This window comes from Carassius carassius, chromosome 2 (genome assembly GCF_963082965.1).
Source record: "Carassius carassius chromosome 2, fCarCar2.1, whole genome shotgun sequence".
In the NCBI taxonomy this organism is placed as follows: Eukaryota; Metazoa; Chordata; class Actinopteri; order Cypriniformes; family Cyprinidae; genus Carassius; species Carassius carassius.
Window position 1 is genome coordinate 12,325,172 of NC_081756.1, and position 24,326 is coordinate 12,349,497.

The following is a 24,326-nucleotide window of genomic DNA, read 5'->3' on the forward strand; positions in this document are numbered from 1 at the left end:
GTAATAAAGTAATAGTCTAGTTAACAATTGCTTGTTTACATAGGATATACAATGTATTTGTTATCATTTAGGCACTTACAGGCTATAGTTGGACAAATCTTTCGACAGGGGTCAGTATCTTCACGCTCCTCTAAAAGCAACGCGACACTTTGGTCACGTGGTCTGACCGAGTAGGACAGCCATCTTCCCTAAAACACAAACAACAAGAGCGTACTAGACATCAACACGCACCGACCATTGGAGAGGGAGAGAGAGCAAACCAACAGTAAACACGGAGCACGATTCTCGAGGAGGAGCACGGAACACAAACAACTGCACATGAATCCATAGTGAAAATCGTCGAGTTTGACGGGGTGACTTGGACAGTAAAATCGCATCGACAGCTCCAGAAAGACGGTCAGCAACTGTGTACCTCTCTCTCCTTGAATGTCTGAGGCGTTAATGGCAGATGGGTGTTGAGTTAAGTTTCGTGCGAATTTGAAAGGGGAAGGACAGTGGAACAGCAAATGCATATTAGTGCATAAGAAACGTTAAGTGGCCAGCGTTTGGGTGTGTGGGAATAAATGGTGCTGTTTTAAGCTGTGAGGCTTTTTGTGTTTGGTAAGGCAGCTGTGGCCGTAGGTTGAAGGCCACGGGAAGCAGCGGAGTGGAGTTTGGAGGGGCGCCGCGTGGGCAGGAGGGGGGGAGGGGTGTGCAGGCAGGGCACGCACATGCACACGCACACCCCCTCCTTGTGAACGCGACGCCCCTCAAACCTCCTCCAATCAGTTGTGAAACGACACCAGAAGTGGTCTTTTTCATTTCACGCGAGAAGTATTAATAACCGACATCTCGCATGTCTTACAAAATAACGTTAGTCCTTTTTTTCTGGGCGTATGTTTGCGTTGAGCTCGAGGAAACTGTATATTTCTGGCCTAATGGCGAGTTGTTAGTTAGTAGTTACGTCCCATTCGTGAACGACTCGTTGTTTTGAGTCGGATCTTTTCGGTGATTCGATTGAACTCACTAACCGAATCTGTCTGAAAGGTTGTCGAGTCATCAGCTAGAGAACAGTCAGATTCGCAATGAGTCGAGAATCATGAGCATCTGGGGTGAATCGAGGACTTCACCTGTGAGACGAAAAGTTATTCATTCCACAGGATTAGTTCACTCCAAAATTACAATTTCCTGATAATTTACTCACCCACATGTCATCCAAGACTATTCGTGACTTTTTTTCTTAAGTCGAAAAGAAATTTGGCTTTTTGAAGAAAACATTCCAGGATTTTTCTCCATTTAATGGACTTCAATGGGTTGAAGGTCCAAACTGCAGATTCAGTGCAGCTTCAAAGGGCTCTGCGCGATCCTAGCCGAGGAATAAGGGTCTTATCTAGCGAAACCATCAGTCTTTTTCTAAATAAAAAAAAAAAAAACTTTTTAACCCCAAATGCTCGTCTTGCACTCAGTAGCCTACCGCCGCTCCCTATACGCAGAATACGCAGTCTGCGTAGGGAACCAACTCCCAGAGGGTGCACCATCCCCTGCCACCATCGCAGTTGCTCAAAAAAGAGGAAAAAACATGCGCCATTCTCCCATCCGCGCTCGCAACCGCTCCCACCTCATGTTTGCGGCTGAATGTTGATATTTATTAAAACAAACTGTAAATCATATGGAAATTATGCTACGTTTTCACAAGGACTCAAACGCAAATTTGAAGCTCAATAGCATTTGAAGGAGAAAGACTTGTAGTCATCAAACAATTGTAATGTGTTCATTTATGTTTTGTGTCAGCTACAATGCACACCTTATAGATTTATATATATATATATATATATATATATATATATATATATATATATATATATATATATATATATATATATATTAAAATAAATTATAAATCATTTAGGTAAAAACGAGGCCTGTTTATCACTTTCAGGCACATTCCTGTGAAAGTTTTTTTTTTTTTTTTCAGGTTCTCTTACGAAAATTACCCATGGTTTTAACAATAACACCACAAATCATGGTTCTTGTAGCCATGGTAACCGCAAATTATGCTGAATGCTTGAGACTATAAAATAAATTAGTCATAATAAAGTTATAGCCATAGGTAAATGTCGAGAGCTACAATTGTAATTTGTAAATAATACAATTTATTCATTTACTTTTTTATTTGATTAAAGTTCTATTTTCACCCCTATAGTAGGTGTTTTTTTCCATCATCATATTTGAGGAAGGGGGGCACAACAATACAATCCTGCTTAGGGCACCCATTTGGCCAGCAGCGGCCCTGCTTGCACTAGCTCTGTGATGCACGTCCATGACTTCACACATTACGCAATCACATTGGATAGGTCATGTTTTTTCCTAGATGAAGTGTCTTGATATTGTCAATTTTTACGATATTCGATACATATCTCAATATGTTTGCATTTGCATTTAAATAAAAAAAAAAATCTAAACTAAGTGATCACTTACTGGTTTTTAACTGAACACATGTATATGTGACTCAGGTAGTGTAAAACAAGCACAGAAAGTGTGTTCTGTCAACTTTTTTTTAGTGAATACAATTCACAATTTACACTGTGCATTTGGGGGAACTAACGTAAAATTAAACTGGGATATGTATTTTTTTACAAGTTTTTAGCTAAGAACACAAGTTTGTCTGTCTACTGTCTCTGGTTTAAGAGAAGTTCTGTGGCATAAAACTATGTTCCCACTGGCACTAAAAACACTCTCAGATGGGGAGCTATGTGCTGTAGCACATATCAGTCTATATTATAGGAACTGGTGAAACAAATGAAAAATATTATAACAGTGAAATTCCTAATAGTAATTCCACATAGCCATAGCCCAAGTTTCTCTATTCACAACAGCAATTGAGTTAGTGCTTTTATACATTGCTTTTATACAATGACCACAATCGCAAACAATACAGTCGAGATCTCATGACGGAACACAAACCGGCTTTCATTTAGATCACTAAACTCCAGCTTGTTTGTTTTTCAGATCATCTGCAAAGGCACTTCTGCAATCAGGAACGAGCGTTTGCATGAGCATGGTTGCCAGTTTGCTTAAAATTAGGGCTGGGACAACGCGTCGAGGTCATTGATGACGTCGACGCAAAAAATATGTAGACGCAAAAAATATGCGCATCGATTCGTCGACCTGTTTTTATTTCTCTAAAAAACGTTTGCAAAACGTTTACCTTATGTGCGCTGAATATACGCGATGGCCGGATCAACATTCTGTCCAACGTTATATAACCAATCCAGGGGTTTTTCTGCATTGATCTTTTTTTTTTGGTGGCTGTCAAAGCCTTATTTGATCGGTGAGTGATGTAGAATAGAATGACTGCTGCGCCTGACAGGGCGCGTACGAGAGAGAGCCCAGGCTGCGCGCGCAAACTCACAGTCTTCAAACAACACGAGCGCTTCTTGCTCTCTCTCCCTCGTGCATATTAATCAAAATCATTAAACACGATAGAAATAGGGCAAAACACCAAAGTTTCACGCGCGATCGCCCACTCACAGTCTTCAAACTACACGAGCGCTGTCTTGCTCTCTCTCTCCCTCGTGCATATTAACCAAAATCATTAGACACGATAGAAAAAGGGCGGAACGCCAAAGTTTCCCATGGAGCATTCTGAGATTTTTTTTTTTCTCCATGACAGGCTGCTGGCTCCCACTGTTAATTGTTTTTTTTTTTTTTTTTTTGTAAAAGCACTCTCTGTAATAGCTTAAAGCCCTCAAGTTTACATTGGTTACTGTATTCTTTCAATTGCTCTAAACAAGTATTTTGGGTGAACTTTTTTATTGAATGCTAGACATCAAGTTGTTGTTATTTTCATCTGAAAGAAGAACTTTTTTTCAGTAAGCTAGGCCCTATGTGTTCAGTAAGCTTGTTTCAGTAAGCTATGTGTTTTCAAGGCTTCAAGGTTTTATTAAATGCTATCTCTATACAATTGCAAAGTAATGCATTCTTAGTCAGTCTTTTATTTAGTAATTTTAAGAGCAATAAACATATATTGCAATGTTAAGGAATTCATGTTTTTTTCATTCAGATATGTAAATCAACATGTATAAATTGTTAGTAGTCAATTAATGGGGAGATAATCGAAATTGAATCGGTCTGGAAAAATTAATCGTTAGATTAATCGATGTATCGAAAAAATAATCGCTAGATTAATCGTTTAAAAAATAATCGTTTATCCCAGCCCTAATTAAAATAAGCAATACACCAGTAAGAAACTGTATCTATGTAACAGCGAAACTCTGATTTGGGGATTTGAACTCTTGAAATCTGGCAACCGCACTCGCATAGAGGAGTGTAAAGCAGTTTCCAATAGCATGTTCTGTTTTTGGACGTTCGGCGCGTTATTTTGGGAAAGTATGCTTGAATTTGAAATATTCGATATTCAAATTTTAAATTGTCATCAAAATTATTGCAATATTATCGCTAATATTCGATATATCACCCAGCCCTAAAGTCAACATACAACAACTTTTGAACGGCCCTCCTTTTTCACACTTGTAAACACTGGATAGTGTACTTCCGCCTATGTCACACGTGGCCTTTCCTCGGGCTGCACGATTAATTTAAATTAAATCACAAAGGCAGAAGCTGCGATTGGCATGCATATCTGTTAGTAAAGCTTGGTTACGTGATTAGTAGTCTCGTGTAGCCAGACCTTCAGACTTGAAGATCTGGAATTCATGACAGCTTTCATTGGCCAAGGCCCACCCATGAGGCTGTTTGACCGACATGTCAAACAAACAATCACAGATCGATTTGGTAAGCATCACGCTTTGGGGCGTGGAAATGTCACCTCAATTACAGATACGAAAACTTTAAATATGATAGGTAAAAATTGATAGCCTGAATGCACTGTAAGTCGCTTTGGATAAAAACGTCCGCTAAATGCATTAATTACATTTTTTTTACATTTGATTTAATATGCCCCTCAGAAGAAATCAGGAAATCTCTATAGCGGTTGCTGAATAAACAGAAGATTTAACCGCTTTCATTGATTCAACTTGACTAATAAGCAAATGACTATGACAATATATAAATTATCTGTGTTCATCTTATTTAAAAGTTTTGTTATAATAATAATAATAAAGTATATAATAGTGCAATGCTAATCAGCATAACTTTAATCACTGCTTAGAATACTATGAAATATGTTGCTTGCCTTACTCTGTGTAAGAGGCCACATAATCTCACAGAAGGATTTATCTCAAACACTCGACTGATGATTGTTACAAATAAAACATACTGGAAATATATTTATGAGCATTTCAAATCAAGAAATGTCAATTAATGCAGTATTCATGTACTTGCAAATTGTATTTCATTTGTTACAGACTTTAAGACTGCAACAAACTGAACGGCGTTGAAAGGACAGTAAAAATACCCTTATTAGTTGATCTTACAAGTTAATATCCTTAAAAATAAAATAAATATGCTTTTGTGATTGTGTAGTTTTATTAGTGCATTCAATGCATGAAACAAGGGGGTCGTCTTGTCCTTTCGGACTTGAGCAGTTTGCTGTTATTTGGTAGCTGTTCACATGGACATTGCAAATGCTTTAGTCCCATGATGAATTATGAGTTTTCTCATGCAAACTGGTGTATTTGTAAGTGCAGTTGAAGTTACATGTGTCTTTCTTGACATGACATATATTCTCATTGTACTTTAAGGAGCCCAACTCCCCCAGTCAATTCTGTTTATTCTCAAGGGTTTGTTCTGTTGCTTAGATATTTCTGTTGCTATGACATCTATGGGTGCTGTTAAACCCCTGGGATGTTTCTTTTCCATCTCCATGTTGTCCTGATTACAATAACTATTTTAGTTGCGCAGTGTCAATAATTTAGAAAGATTTTTGCCTAACTCTACCTGCAAAGGAAGTTACGCACACTTCCCCTTTCCAAAAGTGTTTTGGTAAACTTTGCCACAAATGAACATATGTTACTATATGTTTCCTAAGGCATGGTTTGTTTGTGGCCCTGTTTTTTTAAAGAAAATATCTTTCAGAATATTATAAAATGGAGAGAGATTATTTTCATGTACCCTTGGTCTTTAAGTTGATATGATACTATCACAGGAGCATGTAGGGCAGTGGGCACTGTAGGGTTACTATAGTTAACTAAAGCTAGAACTAAAAACTATCAAAACACTTTTGTTCATTGAAACAAAGCTAAAAAAAAAAAACAATTAATATAAAAAACTAAATGGTAGTATTTAAACAAAGAGGTAGGCACATAACAATTACTAAAAATATAACTACAATTATAATGAAAATTGAAAATATAAAAATAAAAGCTTATTCAGAATATTAATAACATCTATATTGGGGTATGTAATACTGAAGTAACGCTAGTGCACTGCCCCCTTTTCTCTGCTTTAATGGCTTCAGTTATAGCCTGTGTTCATTTCTTATCTTCTCCTGCAGATAAAGGAGGGAGAGGGATTGTCGGCGTGAGGACGGGGACACCAGCTGGGACCTGGTCCATACAGCATTGCCAGTACAACAAAAAAAGTTTTAAAATCACACACGAATAGAGATAGAAAGAAGCTTATTGGGTTCATATCTGCTTCTGGCAGCGGTATTATCAACAAGTTAGACTCTTTTTATTTTTTTTGTCTGTTGGTCTATTTTGTTTGTTTCTTGTAGTCGATCGACTTTAGACATCAGTATCAAAGCTCTGCAGCTTGCAGTCCAACAGGTATTACTCATTTTAGGCGGGCTTGATTATTATTATTATTATTTTTTTGGTTTTATTTTCATTGGCTGTGAACAAGAGAGCTCTTACAGTGTCTGAACTTTTGTGTTTCTGCTCTCCTGCACACACACCCTGAATAAGGCAGCTATAACCCTAGTCTCTCTTAAGTTGGCTACTTTGAAACACACACACACACAACTTTTCAGCCCTCTCACTCAGACCTGGTCCAGCCTAGTCTTGCCTGCGCCACTCCCCTGGACAGGGTAAGAATAACATATGAACAGGCTGTGTTTGCTTGTATTGATATGTCTGTCAATCGTGTGTGCATTACACTGTGTAATAAAGTATCTGTGTGTACTTATGAACAGAAGTATGCTTGTGGCATTTTTCAATGCGTTGCATACTCATGCTCAGGTATTTTTGTTTGTAGACTTTCACCTCTGAGAAGGAAGGAAGAATATGACTGCTGAAACACTTAACTTTGGCCCAGAATGGTAAAATCCCTTCTTTTCTATTTCTGTGTCTCCTTCACTTGTTGCCAGATCTTCCTTCCTTTTCTTTTTCCGATTTTCTTGTACATTTGTTTTTCATTGCTTTTTTTGGGAATTTTTTTCTATTACATTCTTTATCACTCTTGGAGAAATGAAAGGCAAGCAGTAATGTTATTACCTCACTATATTTTCTGGTAATAAGCTACTTAAGGCTAAGTGACAAAAGGCTAAGTTGTTACTTTTTGCCATGTATTACATGTACAGCTCTGAGGCCATAATCAAGCACTCTCATAGAATGTCTTCCCCCTCACACACTAGCATTCAAACGTTTGGTGGTCTTTTTTTTTTTTTAAAGTGATAATTTTATTCAAGGATGCATTAAATTGATCAAAAGTTACAGTTATGACATTTATAATGTCAAAAAAAAGTTTAAATAAATGCTGTTATTTTTTTTTTTTACTTTTTCAAATATAAAAAAAAAATATTAAAGTTTCCTCAAAAACCTAAAAAAAATATAAAATCTTAACGAACCCAAAGCTTTTAATGGTAGTCTATGCTGTATCAGTTTCCACTTCAATGCAGTCAGCTTTAAAACTATCTTACCATGCTATGAGCTACTCAATTTAAAGTATTTTCCTCAGCACTGCTCTTTACTTTCCCCATGTATTTGCTTGGTTCTCTCTCTTGGTCCCCGGCCAACAGAAGTGAATTCCTGGGTTTGACATGTACAATGCAGGGGTGGTATGCTTCCTTAAAGCTTTCTTCATCAGCTTATCTCCGTGGGGTAGTATTTATGTAAAGTTTACAAAGCCACCCACAGCTCTGAAACCCCTTCCCACCAACAAGGTGCCTCAGCCTGTGCCTTTTTACATGTTTCCACTGCTGAAAAGTGCTTTCAGTCTGGAAAAACAACATTGCATTGGCCCCTAAAAGCTGCTGGACTTGAATCAGGAACTGCTGACGTCAAATGCTGGGGGCGAGATAATGTCAGCACCAAGTAGATTCGTCAGACAAAAACACACGGCGATTCTGACACACAACAAAACCAGATTGCTTCCATTTCAATCAGCAGAGCTATTTACAGTGTAAGCACAGTTCTTATATACAGTATCTGACACAGCAACTCCAGCCCCTTTGCTGTTACCTTTGATCAATTTAATGCATCCTTGCTGAATAAAAGTATTAATTTCTTAAAATAAAAATAAATAAAAATTTTTTTAAAGGTAGTGTAGTTGTAAATTAAGTGATATTGATTTTTTGGGCATAACTTCTAGCTTTTTTTTTTTTTAGTTCTTAAGGTTGTTTCCCCTGCCCAAGCATCAGTACAAGCTTCAGCATCATTTCCTTGGAAAAGGGAAGTCCTAAATAAAGCAGGATGTAGAGTCAACATTGACAGGGCCATCTTTGGATGGTAGACAGGATTCGAGTATTTCTCAGTGAAGCTTCCACATTGTTGCTGCTTAATGATTTTTTCTCTCTCTCTCAGGCTCCGTGCACTTTCCAGTGGAGGCAATGTGTCTTCCCCTCCTGCCTCTCCTGCTATGCCAAAGTACAAGTTGGCCGAATACCGCTATGGGCGAGAGGAGATGCTAGCACTTTATGTCAAGGACAACAAGGTGGGAAAATGCCTTAAAACAATTCTGGTTTGTGTTGGCCTATTATAAGTCTAGGTGATATCCCAGCATTCAGTTTGCAATGATTGTACCTGCATCTTTACCTCTTGACATAAGAGGGATTGTTTATTAAACGTATTTTATTTTAAATTTATTTAGCCAAGTGATCTGCCAATAAAGGCATCAGTTGTTCACGTCTGCTTGGGTGATTTCAATCAGCTAACAGCTGTTAAATAATAATTAAATGATTTCTATAAATCAAGTTTTTATAATGAGAATGTTGTCTTCATCTCAATTGCTGGTGGTACATTGTTCTACATTGGTGGTCGGTTGCCCTGGTCTTTAGGTATTGGTATCTACATCAGCCGCTGGGAAAACTTGTATTGGTCAGTCAGTTTTATAAAAAGTATTTGTAATAACCCTTATGTTGCTCAAAACAAGTTTTTGTTCTGTGGAACACATACTGATTTATCATTTGTCTTTGCATTTTTCCATACAATGGAAGTGGTAACGATACATACAAATATAGAAGTAAAGACTTTAGGTCAGTTTTTGATACAAAACTTCAAATGCAACTCGCAAAAATTTATGGGCTGCTTAAATGTTAACTTGCTGTATTTTTTGGCGCTCTACAGACCTTGATCTCTATTCACAGCCATTAAAGGTACAATTTGTAAGATATTTGCAGTAAGATATCCAAAAACCACTAGGCTAGTGTTATATATTTTGTCCAGCTGATTACTAACAATATCTCTAAAGCTTTCAACTACTTGTAAATCATGAGAAAATTCCCATTCTAAACCGTGACACGGGGCAGTGCTGTCGCCTGTCAATGACGTTAGTTCCCCTTTGTAACCGCCTTTACTGACGTAGAAACCACATGACAACAGTGTCGTGGACAAATGAGGAAGTAGCTTCATGACAAACTTCAACTAGAAAGAGATGCCGATCTCGCTTGTGTTTTACTCGACAGGTGAGCTGTTTTGATCCGTATCTTTACAGAAAACCTATGCTATTATATCGATCAACAAGATTAGTATTATGGGGCATACACGCCAAACGCGGGGCATCGCATCTCTAGACCCACACAAGGATGCGTCTGATCCATAGTCTGATTGCATCTTTGCATTGACTTTGTATGTAATTTACTCGCTCAAATCGTTGAACTCGCGTTAAATCCATGATTTATCTTTCCGTCTGATTGATGGCCGTCAGCGGTTGGGTAGAAGACAACAAATCCCATCATTCGCTCCTTCTTAGCGTCATCAAACCATGCGATTGTTATTGTTTTGGTAGTGCACCCTCTAGTGGCAGGTAGGGCTGGGATAAACGATTATTTTTTAAACGATTAATCTAGCGATTATTTTTTTCGGTGCATCGATTAATCTAACGATTAATTTTTCCAGACCGATTCAATTTCGATTATCTCCCCATTAATTGACTACTAACAATTTATACATGTTGATTTACATATCTGAATGAAAAAAACATGAATTCCTTAACATTGCAATATATGTTTATTGCTCTTAAAATTACTAAATAAAAGACTGACTAAGAATGCATTACTTTGCAATTGTATAGAGATAGCATTTAATAAAACCTTGAAGCCTTGAAAACACATAGCTTACTGAAACAAGCTTACTGAACACATAGGGCCTAGCTTACTGAAAAAAAGTTCTTCTTTCAGATGAAAATAACAACAACTTGATGTCTAGCATTCAATAAAAAAGTTCACCCAAAATACTTGTTTAGACCATTTGAAAGAATACAGTAACCAATGTAAACTTTAGGGCTTTAAGCTAATAATACAGAGAGTGCTTTTCCAAAAAATAAAAATTAACAGTGGGAGCCAGCAGCCTGTCATGTAGAAAATTTTTTTTTCTGAATGCTCCACGTGAAACTTTGGCGTTCCGCCCTTTTTCTATCTTGTCTAATGATTTCGGTTAATATGCATGAGGGAGAGAGAGAGAGCGAGAGAGAGAGCAAGACAGCGCTCGTGTAGTTTGAATACTGTGAGTGCACGAGAGCGCATGAAACTTGGGTGTTTCGCCCTTTTTCTATCGTGTTTAATGATTTTGATTAATATGCACGAGGGAGAGAGAGAGAGCAAGAAGCGCTCGTGTTGTTTGAAGACTGTGAGTGTGCGCGCACAGCCGGGGCTCTCTCTCGTACGCGCCCTGTCAGGCGCAGCACAGTCATTCTACATCACTCACCGATCAAATAAGGCTTTGACAGCCGCCAAAAAAAAAAAAGATCAATGCAGAAAAACCCCTGGATTGGTTATATAACGTTGAACAGAATGTTGATCCGGCCATCGCGTATATTCAGCGCACATAAGGTAAACGTTTTGCAAACGTTTTTTTAGAGAAATAAAAAATAGGTCGACGAATCGATGCGCATATTTTGCATACATCGACGTCATCGATGACCTCGACGCGTTGTCCCAACCCTAGTGGCAGGTCATACAACCTGTACCTTTAAATGGAAGAGGGCAGACTGGAAATTTTGCTAAATAACTTTTTCTTGTTGTTGTTAATTCCAAAGAACGAACAAGAGTATTTTGAGTGACATTGGGTCATTGAGTTGATCTCTTTACTTTTGTAAATGTAATTTGCTTTATATGATAATGTTATTAGATACTCGGACAGTTGATCTTTCTGTGTGTTTGTAAATGTCACTCTATAAGTGTTTCATGTACACAGTGATTGTTGAGGGACCTTTTGCAGGTCCCTTTAATGGATGTCTTTTGTGGCGTTCACATGGCCTGAGATTTAACACGCAATATGTGTCTAGTACATGTTTCCACTGGTCGACTTTAAAATGCAAAACATTTCTTACCAGTACTGACACAAATCATAAAGGTTTCCACGGGCAACGGCAGCTCCAGAGCTCTGTTGCAACAAAAATAGACTGCAGAAACTGTGCCTTAAGATAATAATTTACCATGTTTTTTTATTGCAGAAGAAATATTCAGTATGCACTAATCAAGCATGGATATTTGTTGTAATTACACTTTTAGTGTTTGAAAAGCATTTTCAAGAAATCCAGGCACTCCAGAGTCTCTGCGTTGGACTGGTATTGAGAAAAAATACTAATCTAAAAAGGCTTTTAAAAGGGAACCTTGAAATGTTTAGATTTTTCTCTTATTTTGGCAAGTTGATTTGATTATGTCTAAAGGTTGGCTAGTTAGTGTCTGTTATAGGAAGCTATGTCAGCATTGCGCAAACTTAACCCTTGAATAATCACAGTTCCTTATAGGGCAGAAGCGCTTATGATGCTGTGCCCTTATAAGGCCACAAAATGCCTTTTGGACATACAAAAAAAATGTGCTGTACAAAATATTTCAGAAGAATGTTGATGGGTTAAACCTGACTCAGGTCAGCACAGTCCAGACTTCTTGTACATTTCAAATGTTTTTCTTTCCAGACTTAAATTTTTCTGATTTTTTTGAGTCCAACATTTGCCAGAGTAGAGTGAGTCATAGTCTTGTGTGTGTTTTCAGGTCCCTGAAGAAATGCAGGGTAAAGAGTTTGCTGCTATTCTGCAGGATGAGCCTCAACAGCCACTGGCACTGTTGGCTCTCACTGAAGAGGAGCAGGTGAGAGGCACACAATTAGCGTCTGGCATTTTGAGCTTGTTGCTGATTAGACATGCATCACACACACTATCCTGAAAGAGGTGGGGCGAGCATATTTTTCAGAAACCATAAACACTCCCTTATATGAAAAATGCCTTCGGCACTATAATGATTTTATCTCCACAGATTTTGCGGTTTTTGGTGTGGTCATGGTTTCATGTGTGTTCTCTCTTTGCAGAGGAACTTCTCCATGTCTGTCAACAGTGTGGCTGTGCTGAGGCTTATGGGTAAGGGGGGTGGGGCCGTCCCAGCCGGGGTGAACCGAGGTAGAGGCAGCGTGAGAGGCGGTCGAGGCAAGTTGATCTAGTTGTGTACATGCGTTTAAATTATTACTGTATTGACGGAGATGCTGAAGTTTATGTCATGCTGTGCGTTTAGGTCGAGGAAGAGGAGGAGAGATCGGATTCTACCAAAGAAGCAGTGAGGAAGTAGAGGGCGGTTTTGGTCGTAGCGTTCGAGAGATGCATCGCAGTCAGAGCTGGGATGACAGGTATTCTCAATTATTTTATATTATTTAGTCTAAATTGCGTGATTACGTTCCTTCTAGTTGTTTATTTTAAGTCAGTTTTAAAAAGTAATTCTATGAAATATGATCTCAGTTTGTTGCATTAGCTCTTGTTGCAACGAATATAAAAATCCTTTCATCAGCATACAGTCTAGATTTAGATAGCTGTTATAAAGCATCTTGATAAGCCTCTATCTCTTTTTATTCTGCAGAGGTGAAAGACGTTTTGAGAAACCTCTGCGGAGAGAAGCTGTGCGCCTGGGTTTCGAGGAGGGGGTTCCAGGTGGCAGAAAGGAGTTCATGCGCTCTGATAGTGACAACTGGCGCATACTGAGAGAGGAACAGGAGGAGGAGGACGCAGGAGAGACTGGTGTCAGCTGGAGACTCACCGGTTCACGAAGAGATGGTAACAGTACACGTTTACATTTGCCATTTAAAAGGAATAGTTTGACCAAACAAAAAAAAAAAAAACATCAAGTGACAAGATAATGACAAAAAGTTTTTTTTCAAATATTTCACAATTTTACTGAGCTCAGACTTTTGAATGGTAGTGTATAAACTTGTGCTGCTTCTTCCTAGATGGTGGTCCTCGCTCAGCTGGTTGGCGGGAGCATTCTGGTCCAGGTGAAGTTCGCCGCAGGAAGTTTGACTTCGACTTCCGGGATGGAGGGAGTGAGGGAGGCAGAAGGAGAGCAGGCAGCGAGGGAGCAGAGGATGAGAGAGATGGTCTGCCAGAGTGGTGCACAGATGAGGAAGATGGAGAAATGGGAACCTTTGATTCTTCTGGAGCGTTTATGTCTATTAAGGTGAGACCATAAGATCAAGTCTCTAATGACTTCTTATCTATGGTTTTCTGTTCTTTACTCTTTCCCCTCTTCTGTTATCTTAGAAGGACCCGAAAGACCCCATTCCAGAAGAGGAGTTTGAGTTCCAGGGGTTGGAGGATGAGGAGGAGGACAGTGCTTATCAAGAGAAGAAAAATGACTCTGGAGCTGAAAAAAGCGAGAAGGGTGGGAACAAAACTTGAATAAATGTTATTCTTAAATCACAGTTCTTGCAAAAATGTATACGATTGCTTAATGTGAGGAACAGACTGAATAATTTTGTTGTACATAGATACACTTTAAACACTTCTGTGAAGTTGGATTGTGGAGTTTTTAAAAAATTGTGCATTTAATCGAAATATGATTTTAAATACTGTATTTTCCGGACTATAAGTCACACTTTGTTTCATAGTTTGGCTGGTCCTGCGACTTATAGTCAGGTGCGACTTATTTATCAAAATTAATTTGACATGAACCAAGAGAAATGAACTAAGAGACATGAACCAAGAGAAAACATTACCGTCTCCAGCCTCGAGAGGGCGCTCTATGCTGCTCAGTGCTCCTGTAGTCTACCCTGAAGACATAGAGCGCCTTCTCGCGGCTGTAGATGGTAATGTTTTCTCTTGGTTCTTGCTTCTAAATAAATGTGACTTATAGTCCAGTGCGACTTATATGTTTTTTCCCTCATCATGACGTATTTTTGGACTGATGCGACTTATACTCAGGTGCGACTTATAGTCCGAAAAATACGGTAGATGTATTTTTTAAAGATATCTGTGTTCCATTGATTTCATCACTCACTCTCTCTTGTCTCTTTCTACAGATGTCACTGATTCTGCTCCAGTGTCTGAAACTGAAGTGAAACCTGGTTCTCCTTCCCCTCCTCCTCCTTCTCCTCCTCCTCTCCCTCCAACTCTTCCTCCTCCTGTCACTGAGGCTGTGCCCTCTGCTGCCCCCTCTGGCCTGGAGAAATTTCAGCCTGCCCCCTCCATTCCCAACAAACTACCAAGTGAAGGTAAAAGGGTGTTTTTTTTCCTCTTTTTTTTTCTTTTTTTTTTCTTGTAGCTGTATAGATGCATGATGCTTCACTTGTGTACTGTCTTTTTTTGTAGTGTTATTAGAGGCCATGTTAGATTTGAGCCCCAGTGCCTCCTCCAGTCTGCCTTCATCGCCTCCCTCTTTGTCCTCTGCTGCTACTGATCTCCCACCACCGAGGGGGGATATTGAGGACGATGAGGGCATGAAGCACCTGCAACAGGTACCACAGAAAACAAGTTCTGAGAGTAACAGATGTCCTACTGATTATCTCATATATATTAATATTTACATTAGGGCTGGGTAAAAAAAAAATAGATTTTTCGATTAATCGTTTTTTTAAATGTGGTCGATTCAAAATCGATTCTCAAAGGACATGAATCGATTTTTTTACCATATTTATTTCTGCAGATATTGAACGTAAGATTAGTGTTAATCTTATTACAAATCTTCTCCACTAAATGTCACCCTCTTATGTGCCTTGTGCGATGTTACCAACGAACCTGTCATTCATTCATTCATTCAAAAGCAGTGGTTCTCAACCCACGGCCCGTCACGAATTCAAATGCGGCCCACCATATGCTGAACACACACACACACACACAAACGAAACTTCTTTAAAATTTATTTTATTTTTTACATTAATTGAAAAAAATGTAGGCTACTAAAGAAATATAAGCTATAGCCTAATGTTTTTATGTGAAATTATTTTGTTTTTCATTAATTATTTTCAGACATGAGCAGACTTACTTACGTAACATTATGAACACATACAAGTGCGCACTTTGGCAGAATTCAATTCAAATAGTCATCAACAGCCATTAGTTCGGTAAAAGGGAGAAAAAAATAAATGTGGAGAATGCCAGCGACTGAACACATACAAAACAAGAATAGTCGCAGTATCACTTGAAGAAGAGCCCCGCAACTCACTTGAAGAAGTTCAAGCAAATGGAAACACCATATACTACGCAGCAATCATCCTTATTTGAAGAAATGTGGCAAAACATCTCTGGAGAGAATCTCATTATTAAATTTGAAAGTGCTTTCCATATTTGGATCAATAATACATTTGTGAACGCACATTTTCTGCAATGTCGCGCGTCGGGTCATGCTCCCGTGCGCGTCTTACAGACTGCATCTTAAAGCCTCTTATACTTTCTGCGTCCGTGAGTCCGCTATGGACCGCTAGGTAGGCGTGACTTAAAAATCGCCATCGGAGAGTGTGTGCCGAGGCTCTGAGCAGACGACCGTAGGCTTCAAAAACACAATTGCACATGTTCAGGCAGTGTGAAGAAGCCCATTGCCAATCGAACCTGTGCAATCCGTCAATAAAGAATATAAAGACAGCGATCTGCAATAATTCTGGGCAATTGTTTGTTGCAGAGCGGACCATCAGTGTGCGCATTCGGAAGTATAAATTGAAGAAGTCTGCGTCCGCGCTGGCCGTGCATGCGTCCGGATTGCTCATGCGGAAAGTATAACACAGGCTTTAACACAACTGCTGCTTCTGTCACTTTTTCTCATGACAAGAAGTGAATTTATTCAGTCGCAGAATGACTGAACAGGAGACGTTTCAGACACGCGCTCCACTTCACTTTATTATCAGGTGCAAGTTAAGCGAGCGCGGACGGTCCTGTGCTCAAAGGCGCCGGTGCGCGCCTCCTTTGTGCATATCCTTTCATATCAAACTGTGAAATAAACTATGTGAAAGCAGTGTCGTGGTCAGTTAATTCATGTAATTACCAAAAAAGGTGATTAAAGCTGACTTAAACTGTGCATGCATGTAGGGATGGGACAGTATGAAAATTTAATATCACGATTATAGTGACTAAAATTATCACGATTATCAATATTATCACGGTTTTGTTGAAACGAGATGAAAGTGTTCAAAAATAGTTGATGCTCACACTGAAAACATTTCAGCAAGTTTTAGATTTAATAATCAACAAACAACTAATAAAACAAGCAACTCTATGCACTTAATTTAAAGAAAGATTAAATTCTGTGGCATTTCCTTCCTTACAATGAAAAGTGTAGAAGCATAGAAAAGCATAGAAAAGTCACTGACTTTCGCCATTCCTTCTCGAAAAAAAACGATTTAAACGATATTACTAACCTTCAGCACATTTTATCACGGTTATCAATAAAACCGGTTATCGTCCCATCCCTACATGCATGTAATATATTTTATATATATTATATACAGGATATATTTATATATATGTATGCACGTCTATGAAATCAGCCCAGCACTGTCTCACTCATCTAACACATCCTATTTAACTCGTCAGTTCGTGTTTATTTGAGCACTTCTGTCAGTGAACGCCGCCTGAAATAAAATAAATATCAAAGAAATAATGCAGTTAAACAAGAAAGTAGCCTAAATAAGAAAGTTAAATATACCCTGTCTAACGGACGCGAGCGACGCAGTGCAACAAAATACTCATTATAATCAGTGATGCTACACTGGATGCTGCACAACACGACATGATAAATCCCCGTCCGGTCTGTGAGGTACTGACACTGAGTTCAAATGTCCTGTATAGACACTAGACAGACTAAACCTGTCGCAACGCGGTTGTGTTGCGTCCGGTTTACTTTTCCGCCACCAAGCAAGCTCAGTAACTCCTCATCTGCACACTATCTTTAAAATATGAATCGTTGCCATTTTTCTTGTTACCATCTTTTATTTATCGCTGTCTCGTTTGAATTTGGCTAGTTTGGAGAAAGCCTCACCAAACCTGACCAGCCAGCATTTGCGATCGCGAGGACTGACGCTGATGGGTGACATGAATGCAGATGACTCCAGATCGGCGATGTGGTATTTGCTTTCCCAACAAGATCCATCGCCCAACACTAAATTAATTTGCTTAATGCATAAACTGTATTTTCCTGCGCTTAAATCTGCCAATCTAAAGGAAACGCTGTGTTTGAGGTAATTTGTTAATTACCATAGACTTAGAATTTGCAACTATTACAGTCATTGCACTTATATACAAAACTTTGTATTAAGCTTGCTATAGAGTTTGTGACGTCACGTGCACTACCGCCGGTGGCAGTAGACAACCGCGGTAGCAACCGACCACTGCGGTGATGCGGTTGTCACGGCAACCGTCACAGCCCTACGAAATCGAATCGATCTGGAGCATCTGAATCGAAACCCAGCCCTAATTAACATTTACTGAATTGATTATATTATTAAATGCTCAGTCTTCACCAACCCGTTGAGGTCATTGTTAAACATTTCACATTTGTGAAAATTTTAGCCAATCACATCAAGGTTATTTACATACAGGGGTCTTAAATATACAAGAGTAAAAACCATTTGCTTAATTCTTAGAGAAGAGGGTAGGGAACTGATCCTGTAAAATTCAACTATTTATATTTTTTATTATAATTTATTTCTAATCAATTATCTTCTGTGCTAGAAACCTGGATTAACATTATAAATAGACTAAATCTAAACTGACTAATTTTATATTTTCTATTATAATTCATATTTTTTTGTTTCAGAAACAAAATTCTAAAAACTAAATTATTATTTATGCTTTTTTTTAGAATTATTTATAATGCATGTTTTTATTCTAGAAACGTAGATTCACATCATAAATGCCATAGTTATAGTTAATAAAATGCTATAAAAAGTGTAGAATGTTTCCTCTTTAGATAAATTGCATTGTTTGTAGCGCACTTTAATTCTTTTAGCGGAAGCGAGTTTTTGAAGGTGATTTATGTGTGTAGGAGGCAGAGAAGATGGTGGCAGCGCTCCAGGACACATCTCTAGAGGAAGAGTGTTTCACCCAGACTCTCCAGGAGGGCAGAAACACAGCCTCTGCTCTTCCTCTCTCCCATGACTCTGCTATGAAATGGTTTTACAAAGACCCACAAGGAGAGATTCAGGGTATGCTTGCATTCTCTCTTAGGAGGTCAACTCATGCATATGGAGCAGTGTTTTGAGTATAGTCCATTAATACGGTCTCTTTTTCTTGTCTTTTGTCTGTTCTGTCTCTCTCAGGTCCTTTCAGTACAGTGGAGATGTGTGAATGGTTTCAGGCGGGGTATTTCGCCATGAACCTGCTTGTTAAACGTGGTTGTGATGAGGGATTTCAGCCACTTGGGGATGTCATTAAGATGTGGGGGCGTGTGCCTTTCGCCCCTGGACCCTCCCCTCCGCCCCTCTTGGTGAGGAATCAAGCCCACCCTCGCCCTAACCCACCCCGGGGGGCAATCGTGAGTCTCAGGGTGGAAGAGTCAATGTCTGGGTGTTATTTTCAATTGGGTTATTTGCATTCTATGGAGTTTTTCCGTCTGTTAATTTTTATTTTAATTCAGTAAGCTTGTTTGTAAATGTGTGTTTGTGCAGGGTGGCTTAAAATATTAAAGTATTCAAGTCTCACTTTCCAAAATATAAAACTATAAACATATTTTGTAATTGGCAAAACAAAATAATTCTTTAGTGTTTGTGTAGGTCCTAAATTTTTATTATACTTCTGTTCAAATAAAAGCTATGGTTTAACGTTTGAAAGCAAAGAAATTAGGACAGCCATTTTTCCTTTTTTCTGTTAAAATAAAATTACAACCCAATTCCAGAAAAATTGGGACGTTTTGTAAAATGCGATGAAATCAAGAATCTGTATAATTTTGTAAATATAATTTTTTTTTACTTTGGCTGCAACACACTCCAAAAAAGTTGGGACGGGGCAAAATAATAGTGTAAAGGTTATATAATATCCAAATTAAACTCTTTTGAAACTGTTTACAACAAGCAGGTGAATTGGTGATAGCTGAGGGTGTCATGTTTGGGTATAAAAGGAGAATCAGACTATGACAATCACAGACTGCGGAGCATCTGAAGTCTGATATCAAATGAGACTAGACAAAACAATTGCTTGCAAAGCTAAAAAAAAAAAAGTTTTGTAAAAAATTAGTATCCTCAATTCCTAAACAATTAAACATTGTAATTAAAGGAGAGTTGATGTGACCGTGTTAAACATGTCTCTGTTCCAACTTTTTGGTTGGTGTGTGTTGTAGCCATCAAAATCAAAATTTGTTTACATTTACAAAATAAATTTAAGTTTGCCAGTAAAAACATAATAAATGTTTGTACTTCAGTCAGTAAGGTTAAAGAGAATGAACAAATAGCATTCTTGATTTTGTGGCATTTCGCATGGCACATGGCATTCATCATACTGATTTTCAGTAAGTACCATTTAAGCTAAAAAAACAAAAAAAAACTCTTAAACCACACTAGAATAGAGTAGAGAACAGATATTTATTTTATTTTATTTTTTTCTATGTGTTAAAACCGGTATTTAATCACTAAATATGAATAATGTAATAAATATGATCTTTAATTTTAGTTATATTGGTGTTTTGACAACTTGCACTTACATGTGAATATTCTGTTTGCAAATGTGCTCATGCATGTCTCTCTCTCTCTCTCTCTCTCTCTCTCATTAAAACATGTATTTGATCTTTCTGTGGGTTAATGTGTGACTGCCCTCTCTGTGTCTTTCAGGGTAATCTGGATCAGGAGCGGCTGAAGAAACAGCAGGAATTAGCTGCTGCCAAGGCTCTTTACCAGCAACTCCAGCAACAGCAGCTGTTCCAGCTCATCAACAGGTGAGTTCGTGTTTGTGTGTTTGTGTGACAGGGTCACGGAGTACGTTTTGTGTATTTAATACTGTTACAAACTTCTTGAGGTTTTTTTTTTTTTCCTCCATGTAGGTGTGGAGAGCAGGGTATGATGCCTTCGTTAAACAGGTCGATGTCAGTGCCAGATACAGGGTCCATGTGGGACATGCATACCTCAGCCTCACAGCCAGCAGGTACACCCAGAGGAACACATTCAAAGAACAACTTGCCCTCACACTCACATCTGAAAATAAATGAAGTTTCTCCCTCTTTACCTTGAGCAGGCGGTGAGGCCAGTCTATGGGACTTAATGAATTCTTCAACTCAGGGTCCAATTCTAGAACAGCTTCAGAAGGTGAGAGTTGCCTCTGATGGCCTCTCCTGGTGATCTGAGGAAATGCTCTGGACTCAGACTCCTGTTCTCATTGCACTGCATTCTATTGTCTTTCAGCTACATGAGAGGAGAGAAGCTGAACTCAGGGCCAAGCGTGAGGATGAGGAGAGAAAACGGAGGGATGAGAAAAGGCGAGAAGAGCAGAAAAGGAGAGAGGAGGAGGAGATTTACAGGAGGAAACAGGTATAAGAGCCTTGTGGAAAATCAGCTCTTTTTTGTCTTTTTTTTATTTATTTTTATGAATTTGAGACCATAATAATAATCTTCTGAAAATTCACCTTTGCCAGCATAGGAATAAATCTCTCTCTCTCACACACACACACACACACACACACCCAAATAACTGCAGTTTAAGAGACATCTTTCAAATTTTAAAAAGAAAATCTTACCAACTCCAAACTTTTGAATGATGGTGTTTAATTATTTTTTTTTAATAGCTATATATTTGTATATTTTTCTCTCTTACACTCCATCTCATTTCTCAACTTTTTTTTTTTTTTTTTTTCAGCAACAGGATTTGCTGGTGAAGTTGCTCCAGCAGACTCAGCGTCAGGGTTCCTCAGGCTCTGGGTCGAGCTGGAGCGGAGGACCCATCCCTGGGCTGGGAAAGCAGACCAAGCCCCACAACCTCCTGGAGATCCAGCAGGAGGCTGAAAGAATTCACAAACAACAGCACAGAGTCCAGCAGCAGAGGGTAAGACACACACACACACACACACACACACACACACACACACACATAAACCGCACTGCTGTGCTGAAAACCAAATTAAATGCATTATGAATGTCTTGCTCTGCAGTGGGGTGATGCCTCTTCGTTGTGGGGAGCAGCTGGATCTTTGGATGGAAAGGTGGGTGGAGGTGGCAGCCCTTCTGGAGGAGGGATGGGAGTCTGGGACGAGGCCCTCAAGAACCAGAGCGCACTTCGCAGCAACATAGGGCTGAAGAACAGCCGGAGCAGTCCCTCACTGAGGTAAACACAAACCACATGCTAACAGCGTTTCAGTGGCATATACCAAAATCTAGAGCAATTTTTGCATTCGCAAATCAGACCTAAACACAAAAGTGCTGTAATATACAATTTCTTTTCACAATATTTACTGAAAGCCAAGAAGATTCTATAATAGGGATATAAATTGTATATCTGTAGATACAAATATTTGATTATCTATAATAGATCTTTAAATTGTATGAATTTAGCAGATGCTTTTTGAATCCAAAGCGACATACCTTGAGTTCAAGGTACACATTTAGTATTTACACATCTCTACTGGTTTAAAAAAATGGTCTAAATGGTTAACCAGCAAATCGATCTGAATCAGTGTTTTTAAAAATGTCTATAAAAATCAATCTTTTTATAGACAATCTTTTGTTTGCATTTATGCATAAAAACTTTTACATTGATAGAAAAGATTTCAATTTCAAATCAGTGCTGTTCTTTACCTTTCTGTTCATCAAAGAATGCCAAAAAACTCCGTTGTGGTTTCCACAACATTATTAAGCAGCAAAATGGATTTTTAACATTGATAATAAGAAATATTTATTCAACTCCAAATCATTTTTATTTGCCAAAAAGTAAACCGAACTGGGATTTGAACCCATGACCTTGGTGTTGCTGTGTTTCTACAGTGAGCAGTACATGATGAGAGGCCGTAAACATACTGAGGAAGAGGAGCGGCTGTTGAAACTCCTGCAGGGGGTGAAGTCTCAGGACGGCTTCACCACCTGGTGTGAACAGATGCTGCATGCGCTCAACACCTCCGCCAGTAACTGCTCCTCTTCCCAGGATGGTAAGACATCTCTCTTTTAGGATTTGCACACACCAGCTTTTGTCTCATTTGGGTCACATTGTATTAAAAATGAATCTGAAATACTAATTCTCTTCTGACAACATCTGCTGAAGCTGACGATTATGGTGGGAAGTAATTTAGACTGTTTGTAAAAACAAACACAAGACTTGTGTGCCGTAAACACACTTATTAGCCTAGCAGGCCTGAGAGATTCTAAGCAAAAATGTGAGCGTGTGTTTGTGTTCACAGTGCCTACTATTGTGGCGTACCTGAAGGAGGTGGAGTCCCCGTATGAAGTGTTGAACTTTATCTGCTCCTACCTGGGTGACACTGTCGAAGCCAAAGAGTTCGCCAGACAGTTCCTGGAGCGCCGTGCCAAACAGAAAGCTAACCACCAGAGACAGCAGCAGCAGGTGTGTGTGAGAGACAGGAAGATGTCAAGTCTTTCTGTGTGCGTTTGCCTACTCCTAATGCAAATCTTGGTCCTCTTTTATAGCTCTCCAAAGAGATGGCTGGACTTAGCATGAACAACTTCTCTCTGCAGGTATGAGTGCAACTCTATATCAACAGAGATTTGTTTCCCCATTATGGGCAGAACCAAGTCTCATTAGTCGTTTATCTGATTTTTAAGTCTTATATTTGCTTCTCGTTCTCACACTCTTTGTCTGTTAGGAAACTGTTCGAGGAATGAACCCCAGTGCCCTGTTCCAGGCAATGCATTCTGGGAAGGGGGGTGTGGTCTATGAACAGGCAGCAAAGCTAAAGAAGAAACAGCCCACGATGCTGCACTCTGACCCAAGCATCTTAGGTAACCCTTTTTCCTTGTGTACATATAGCTGTTTCCAGAACAAATAACTCCTTTATTAGCTGGTAGAGCTGTGCAATTAATCCAAATAATCGTGATTACAATATTGGCCAAGTTAATCATGACTATGATTTATCAGTTATCATTTTTACCAACACCAAACTTTCGAATGGTAGTGGACTTTTAATTCACTGTAGGCTGTTTGATTTGTTTGGTATTTTGGCATGAACCTATGAAAACTGAATTTGTCTCTCTCTCTCTCTCTGTATTTTTTAGGGTACTCATTCCATGGTGGCCCTGATCGGTATGGTCTAAACGAGATGGAGATGGTGGAGGATTACTGAATACACAGCAATAGCTACACGAGGCCTTTAAACCCGCGGGTCCACCTAATCAGACTCCGCAAGTCGAATGTGCACTGCTTTGAGGGAGAGGGCTTTGGGGATAAGCCAGGAGTAAGGTATCGGTTTAGGGGTGGGTGGGTTTTGCGCTGGGAATAGAAGAATGTAATTCAACAGGGAGGGGAACAGGTGTGACTTTATTTTTGTGTGTGTGTGTTTTAAGGGGAAGGGGGGTGAAAAAGTTCTGGCACTTACAGCATTAAGCACCTTACACTCAGACTAATGCACTTTATTAAGATAGGTTTTTTTCTTTTCCTTTTTTCTATTTTGAGAAGATTTACTTGTATATTTATGTGGTATGCTTCAGAAATATTACCACATATATATACTGTGTGTGTGTGTTTGTGTGTTGAATCAGAACTGGAGTTTGTGCTGGGAGGAAATGGTGGCGATTGGGGGACCATTGTGTGTTTTAGTTCAGATATTATCAGAAAACAAATCCTCTCTTTAAAGACGAACACTGTTGTTTTTTTATATGCATATATATATATAT

The 24,326-nt window shown here is 38.9% G+C and overlaps 1 protein-coding gene across 2 annotated transcripts; it reads left to right on the plus strand.

The window, feature by feature from the left end:
• The first annotated feature begins 98 nt into the window (after positions 1-98).
• On the plus strand, positions 99-24,317 carry LOC132103093 (GRB10-interacting GYF protein 1-like). 2 transcript variants are annotated; one of them, XM_059507918.1, is made up of 25 exons: positions 99-396; positions 6,434-6,967; positions 7,135-7,198; positions 8,682-8,811; positions 12,311-12,406; positions 12,624-12,738; positions 12,824-12,935; positions 13,163-13,356; positions 13,530-13,756; positions 13,840-13,960; positions 14,598-14,789; positions 14,887-15,032; positions 18,551-18,710; positions 18,825-19,039; positions 20,328-20,431; positions 20,537-20,637; positions 20,728-20,798; positions 20,895-21,020; positions 21,346-21,531; positions 21,638-21,810; positions 22,467-22,627; positions 22,877-23,040; positions 23,124-23,171; positions 23,300-23,435; positions 23,709-24,317. In XM_059507918.1, exons 3-25 carry the CDS (start codon positions 7,164-7,166, stop codon positions 23,774-23,776), a joined length of 3,081 nt encoding a protein of 1,026 aa, XP_059363901.1. In that variant the 5' UTR covers positions 99-396; positions 6,434-6,967; positions 7,135-7,163; the 3' UTR covers positions 23,777-24,317. The 2 variants fall into 2 exon arrangements, with proteins under 2 accessions (XP_059363901.1, XP_059363910.1); XM_059507927.1 differs by having other exon boundaries at positions 18,825-18,991.
• The last annotated feature ends 9 nt before the right edge of the window (positions 24,318-24,326 follow it).